The following is a 7,500-nucleotide window of genomic DNA, read 5'->3' on the forward strand; positions in this document are numbered from 1 at the left end:
CCTAATAATGGAACAACCCACGTGTCTGAATATACGATTCTTATTCCAGATTGCATAAAATTCCAAGCAGATGGCCGAGTGCAATTCATCCTGACTTGCAATGAAAAGTGGGAAGAAGAATGAGTAGGCATTTTGTCCTTACACTTTGTGTAAATAAGAGTCGAATAATGGAAGGAAAGTGGTTGTGATTGTTTAATTTCTCGCGTAGGCTCCGTGGCAGAAGTTTGAGTCGAGAGGACAGGTCTATACACAGTCCTCACACAGCTCCCTCCTTGACTCTAAGTTCTCAGCCTGGAGGGTGGGCGTTTCTTAAATAAAAGAGAGAACGTGATATTCTTCTAATAACTAATCTTTGAGGTCACTAATTACCACTGAACTTTGAAACCTAATGGCATTCTTGCACTTTCACGTTACGCTGATTCATCTACTTCAGTTATCTTACTGCCTGACTTTACATCAGTTGGCCAGTATTGATGACAAAACTGAAGGCACGCATAGCATAGGTGTTCGTGGGACTTCAGAACTCAAAATAAACTTATTATTTCCTGCAAAGTGTGATGGGAAGATGCTGAAGGATACGAAAAATTGTATGAAGACGCTGCATACAGTGCGTTATCTCACCTTATTCTTTTTTTTTTAGGTTTTCAGAATCGCTTGTTGTAATCACCTCAAATCTCTTTATTTCAAATTCTTGTCAGCAAGATAATAATCAGGTATATCTCCAGCTACACTTCACCTTTATTTGTTCCACATTCTTGTCATTGCCATTTTAATATATATATATATATATATATATATATATATATATATATATATATATAGAGAGAGAGAGAGAGAGAGAGAGAGAGAGAGAGAGAGAGAGAGAGAGAGAGAGAGAGAGAGGTGGTGAGTGGCTGGAGATATATCTTACTGAAAAGAGTTTGAAATGTAAAGTTACATATATGTATATGTGTGTATGTATATAGCACAATAAAACTCAGGAACAATAGCAATACAAAAACAAGAATGACAGTGTAGGAACGCAGAATTTAAAAAAGGAGTTGACAGATCAGTGGATAAAGAAAAAAAAACACGAAACAAAATAATAGGATCATGAAATACGAATATACTAAATACGTAAATATTCATTTAAAAGGGGAGTACATTTGTGGGCTTCATACTTGATTGTGTATGCGTGTGTGTGTGTGTGTGTGTACTGCATTTGTTTATTTTGTGTATGCGTGTGTGTGTGTGTGTACTGCATTTGTTTATTTACATTTACATACTGCGGGTTACTACCCCTTCTATGCCTCCGTTTAATTTTTACTGCTTATGGTGTGCGCGAAACTTACTCCAAAACTGGAGACTTTGGTTCTATTAGACTTAAGTGCATCAATTTATTTTAATATAAAACATCAACGGCATGTAATTGTAAGAGCCACAGTGCCCTCTTCTCGAATTCTTCACAGTTTTGGGATTCGCTTGTCACTACAAAGCCTTAGATAAATATGCAAGGCACATAAAGTAAATTCTAATGCCCGGTAGCAGGACTCGAACCCACACCCCAAGTATCAGCCCGAGGTCACGTTGCCTTCCTAAGGCTTTGTAGTGACAAGTGTATCCAACAACTATGAAGAATTCGAGTAGTTAAGAGGGTACTGGGGCTATTATAATTGCATACGTATCTGGTTAAAAGTGGTCAGTAGATTCTACAACCACGGCGCGTACTGTGTGCATTACAGAAGCCCGATTCGTAATTACATTCAAGATGGCTTTTTATTCGAGCGATCACTCAATTTCGGAAAATGTTATTGCGGCTCGTTCTCTGCGCCTAAATCCAGTTATAGAAATGACTGTTTGGGTTTCCGCAAAGTAATTAAAAAGCCAAAATAGTGGTTTGTTACTATATTAATGTTGATGCAATTTCGCCCAATAATAGTTTCACTCGCTAAATTACGAACGTGCTTAAAGTTGATGGGGCGCAATGAACGTTGTGTATGGAAAATTCAATATATGAGGGACAATTATTATTTGTTAATAAATACAATTGATGATGGGTCTAGTTCCGTCCGGGAACCAGAAATATGTGAGGTTTGTGATGCGTCAGGAAAAGTATGCGGAGATTGTAGTGTGTTGTGAGTCATTATTATTATTATTATTATTATTATTATTATTATTATTATTATTATTATTATTATTATTACCAGGACAAACACTTCATCTAACTTATTACCAAAAATATTAGAAATATGAGTTATGCCTTAAGTTAAAAGTATGGACAGTCGTGTACGACTATGTCGAATGTTAAAGATATCAAAAATCTCTTCTTGATAAGAAAATAAATGAAATTAAACCAAATTGAATTAATTGAAAATTGAAATTCTTCTCTCCAGCAGAGGACTATTCCAGAGAGGAGAGGTACCACGGCCGCCTGCACCTCCGTCGAAGCAATATGTCGAACATCGAAAGGGCAAGGACGAGAACGCTGAGGATGACCTTCATCATCGTTATGGCCTTCATTTGGTGCTGGACGCCGTATGCCCTGGGCACTCTGTGGTGAGTGGTCGGTTGTATGCCCTAGACAGACCCTGAGAGTAGTCGCTTATTCATTTCAAATGCTGGGACACACTCTGGTGGTAGTTGTTTATGCCCTGGGTACTCTATGGTGAGTAGTTGCTGATGTTCTGGGCATTCATTGGTGAGTAGTTGCTTTTATGCCCTGGGGCATCCTCTGGGAATAGTCGCTTATACATTTGTAATATTAGGACACACTCAAGTGAGTATTTGTCTATGCCCTGGATACTCTCTGGTGAGTAGTTGCTTATGCCCTGGGCACTCATTGATGAGTAGTCTGTTATATGCCCCAGGGCACTCCCTAAGAGTAGTCGCTTATATATTTCAAATATTAGGACACAGACTGGTGAGTACTCGTCTATATCCTGGGTACTCCCTGGTGAGTGGTTGCTTATGCCGTGGTCTCTCATTGGTGAGTAGCCGCTTATGCCCATGGTACTCTATGTGAGTAGTAAATTATAGATTACAAATGCCGGGACACACTCTGGTGAATGGTCGTTTATGCCCTGGGTACTGTCTAGTGGGTAACCAATTATGCCATGGGTAATCTCTTGTATGTGCACTTATGCCGTGGATACACGCTATTGGGCCGTCTCATGTAGAGTGGCAAAGCTAGATTGTATTTATAGACATACCTGCGTCACTGCCTCCTCATGGAATATACACTCATTTTGTTCTATGTGTTATTTTAATCTTATTTCGTAGTTCTTTGTTTTTATTCTTCCCTGGGTACACAGAATACTCAACATCATCTTCCTGCTCCTATGGGAGGAGGCTTAGCTAATGCTTTGAAAATTCAATTATTTCCAACACTAACTAAATAATAATGAAGTCAGGTATCACATACACAAGAAGACTGTGTTTTGCAGAAGGGTCGTCGGTATGTATGTACTCATACCACGAAAACAATTACACACTGAAAATATTTTTATGAACTCAAGCATTTTCTTGGTTATGTTCTCTTCATGAGCTTTTTTTCTACAAGAGATGTCAATAAGCTGTTTTCTCAGAGTAAATTTTCTGTGTGTTTAGATCCTTCTTCCTTTACTTTTTTGACCTGCACTCTGCTGTATTTAGCCAGGTTTTGTGGGACACTGAAACTATTTAGCCAGGTTTTGTGGGACTCTGAAACTATTTAGCCAGGTTTTGTGGGACTCTGAAACTATTTAGCCAGGTTTTGTGGGACTCTGAAACTATTTAGCCAGGTTTTGTGGGACTCTGAAACTATTTAGCCAGGTTTTGTGGGACTCTGAAACTGTTTGGCCAGGTTTTGTGGGACTCTGAAACTATTTAGCCAGGTTTTGTGGGACTCTGAAACTATTTAACCAGGTTTTGTGGGACTCTGAAACTATTTAGCCAGGTTTTGTGGGACACTGAAACTATTTAGCCAGGTTTTGTGGGACTCTGAAACTATTTAGCCAGGTTTTGTGGGACACTGAAGCTATTTAGCCAGGTTTTGTGGGACTCTGAAACTATTTAGCCAGGTTTTGTGGGACTCTGAAACTATTTAGCCAGGTTTTGTGGGACTCTGAAACTATTTAGCCAGGTTTTGTGGGACTCTGGAAACTGTTTGGCCAGGTTTTGTGGGACTCTGAAACTATTTAGCCAGGTTTTGTGGGACTCTGAAACTGTTTGGCCAGGTTTTGTGGGACTCTGAAACTATTTAGCCAGGTTTTGTGGGACTCTGAAACTGTTTGGCCAGGTTTTGTGGGACTCTGAAACTATTTAGCCAGGTTTTGTGGGATTCTGAAACTATTTAGCCAGGTTTTGTGGGACTCTGAAACTATTTAGCCAGGTTTTGTGGGACTCTGAAACTGTTTGGCCAGGTTTGTGGGACTCTGAAACTATTTGCCAGGTTTTGTGGGACTCTGAAACTATTTGGCCAGGTTTTGTGGGATTCTGAAACTATTTAGCCAGGTTTTGTGGGACTCTGAAACTATTTAGCCAGGTTTTGTGGGACTCTGAAACTGTTTGGCCAGGTTTTGTGGGACTCTGAAACTATTTAGCCAGGTTTTGTGGGACTCTGAAACTATTTAGCCAGGTTTTGTGGGACTCTGAAACTATTTAGCCAGGTTTTGTGGGACTCTGAAACTATTTAGCCAGGTTTTGTGGGACTCTGAAACTGTTTGGCCAGGTTTTTGGGACTCTGAAACTATTTAGCCAGGTTTTGTGGGACTCTGAAACTATTTAGCCAGGTTTTGTGGGACTCTGAAACTATTTGGCCAGGTTTTGTGGGACTCTGAAACTATTTAGCCAGGTTTTGTGGGACTCTGAAACTATTTAGCCAGGTTTTGTGGGACTCTGAAACTTAAATTTAGCCAGGTTTTGTGGGACTCTGAAACTATTTAGCCAGGTTTTGTGGGACTCTGAAACTATCCTAACCATCCTTACCTAACCTCCAAGTTAACGAAATAATCCTAACCATCCTTACCTAACCTTCAAGTTAATGAAACTATCCTAACCATCCTTACCTAACCTCCAAGTTAATGAAACAATCCTAACTATCCTTACCTAACCTTCGAGTTAATGAAACTATCCTTACCTAACCTCCAAGTTAATGAAACTGTCTTAACTATCCTTACCTAACTTTAATGTTAATGAAACAATCCTAACTATCCTTACCTAACCTCCAAGTTAATGAAACTATCTTAACTATCCTTACCTAACCTCCAAGTTAATGAAACTATCTTAACTAGCCTTACCTAACATCCAAGTTAATGAAAATATCATAACCATCCTTACCTAACCTCCACGTTAATGAAGCTATCTTAACTATCCTTACCTAACCTTCATGTTAGTGAAACTATCCTAACCATGTTACCTAACCTCCAAGCTAATGAAACTATCCTAACCTCCGAGTTAATGAAGCTATCTTAACTGGCCTAACCTAACCTCCAAGTTAATGAAACTATCCTAACTATCCTTACCTAACCTCCAAGTTAATGAAACAGTCCTAACTATCCTTACCTAACCTTCAAGGTAATGAAACTGTCCTAACTATCCTTACCTAACTTCCAAGTTAATGAAACTATCTTAACTATCCTTACCTAACTTTCATGTTAATGAAACTATCCTAACCATCTTACCTAACCTCCAAGTTAATGAAACTATCTTAACTAGCCTCACCTAACCTCCAAGTTAATGAAACTATCCTTAGCTAATCTCCACGTTAATGAAACTGTCTTAACTAGCCTTACCTAACCTCCAAGTTAATGAAACTATCCTAACAATCTTACCTAACCTCCAAGTTAATGAAACCATCTTAACTATCCGTACCTAACCTTCATGTTGATGTGGCACGTAGCCTGAACTTTCCTTTTCTACCAGTTATACTTTACTTTGTATTTGCTGCTGTTTCTCTAAACTCATTGCTACACCTACAGTATATTTCCTATTCCCGAAAAACTGCGATTATTTGTAATTGCCATTAGCCCTCCTAGTCACCCTTAGGTGGGACGAGTAAAATATAGCTGAGAAGAATCGACAAATGTATAAAAACAGTCAGGGGAGCAAACGGTCCATAAAACAGAAATAAAGATTGTAAAGAATTGGGAATAACTAGGTAAAAATAGACTTGACAGTTTTGGAATATGTCACTCATATAGGTTAAGGCAAAACAGCATAGAAGATCTCGTAAGAGGAAGGAGGAAGACCTCTCAAGAGGTACAAGAGGTAGGTGAAGTACGAGGACCTCTCAGGAGATAGAAGGGCGAGAACCTCTCAAGAAATAGGAGGAGGCGCTCTCAACGTGTAGGAAAAGGACCTCTCAAAAGGTAGTAGGAGGACCTCTCAAGAGGTAGAAGGAGGACCTCTTAAGATGTAGGAGGAGGACTCCTCAACAGACAGGAGGAGGACCTCTCATGAGGTCGGGGAGGACCTCTCAAGAGGCAGAATGAGGACTCAAGAGGTAGGAGGAGGACATCTCAAGAGGTAGAAGGAGGACCGCTCAAGGGGTAGGGGAGGACCTCTCAGGAGGCAGAAGGAGGACCTTTCAAGAGGCAGGAGGACTCTCAAGAGTTAGAATGAGGACCTCTCAAGAGGCAGAAGGAGGAGCGCTCAAGAGGTCGGAGGAGGACCTCTCAAGAGGTAGGATGAGGACCTCTCAAGAGGTAGAAGGGGAGCTCTCAAGAGGTTGAGAAGGACCTCTCAGGATGCAGAAGGAGTACCTTTCAAAGGCAGGAGAATAACCTCTCATGAGGTATAAGGAGGACCTCTCAGGAGGCAGAGGCCGTAAGGGAGGTAGGATTACAATAATATTGTTATTAGGTCAAGCACTTTCTGTTAAATTCGTTTTTGGCCTGATGGCTTAACTAGTGAATTATGTAACTGGCAGTTAGTCGGCTGTGGTGGGTTACAACCAGGACAGAGAAGGGAATTGGCTAGCAACTTCATCCCAAAAAACCTTTTGAAGCCAACCCCCCCCCCCTGAAAGGAAGAGGGGGTATTGTGAGAGTACACAAACACACACACATATAATATATAATATACATACAGTGTGTATATGTATATATATATATATATATATATATATATATATATATATATATATATAGAGAGAGAGAGAGAGAGAGAGAGAGAGAGAGAGAGAGAGAGAGAGAGAGAGAGAGAGAGAAATATCAATGCAAACGCAACAGATAGAGACGAAAAACGGACTTAAATATTGGATAAAAGTCCTAAATCGGATCACGACAGAGAGAGAGAGAGAGAGAGTGGGGGGCGGTTTTATCCTTCTGGTAGCATATAACGAAAGAGAAGGTGATTAATTAAGAGGTTTCGATTGCAGTAGAACGGTGTAATCAAATCAAACTGTTATTGCAGTATCATTTGGAAATACTCGAGTTTCATTTGCGGAGTTTGGTGACGTTTCACCGGCAGGGTCAATGAAACGAGCCGGGAATGTAATATATTAGGAGTTAGTGTGTGTACATATACATATACATATATATG

At 39.9% G+C, this 7,500-nt stretch overlaps 1 protein-coding gene across 1 annotated transcript in view; it reads left to right on the forward strand.

The window, feature by feature from the left end:
- LOC136836448 (vasopressin V1a receptor-like) overlaps positions 1-7,500 on the forward strand; it is a 75,524-nt gene that overhangs the window by 44,319 nt on the left and 23,705 nt on the right. The window contains 1 exon segment of the mRNA XM_067100712.1: positions 2,376-2,535. Within this exon segment, the coding sequence (XP_066956813.1) occupies positions 2,376-2,535 (160 nt within the window).

Source organism: Macrobrachium rosenbergii, chromosome 56, assembly GCF_040412425.1.
Source record: "Macrobrachium rosenbergii isolate ZJJX-2024 chromosome 56, ASM4041242v1, whole genome shotgun sequence".
Lineage (NCBI taxonomy): Eukaryota > Metazoa > Arthropoda > Malacostraca > Decapoda > Palaemonidae > Macrobrachium > Macrobrachium rosenbergii.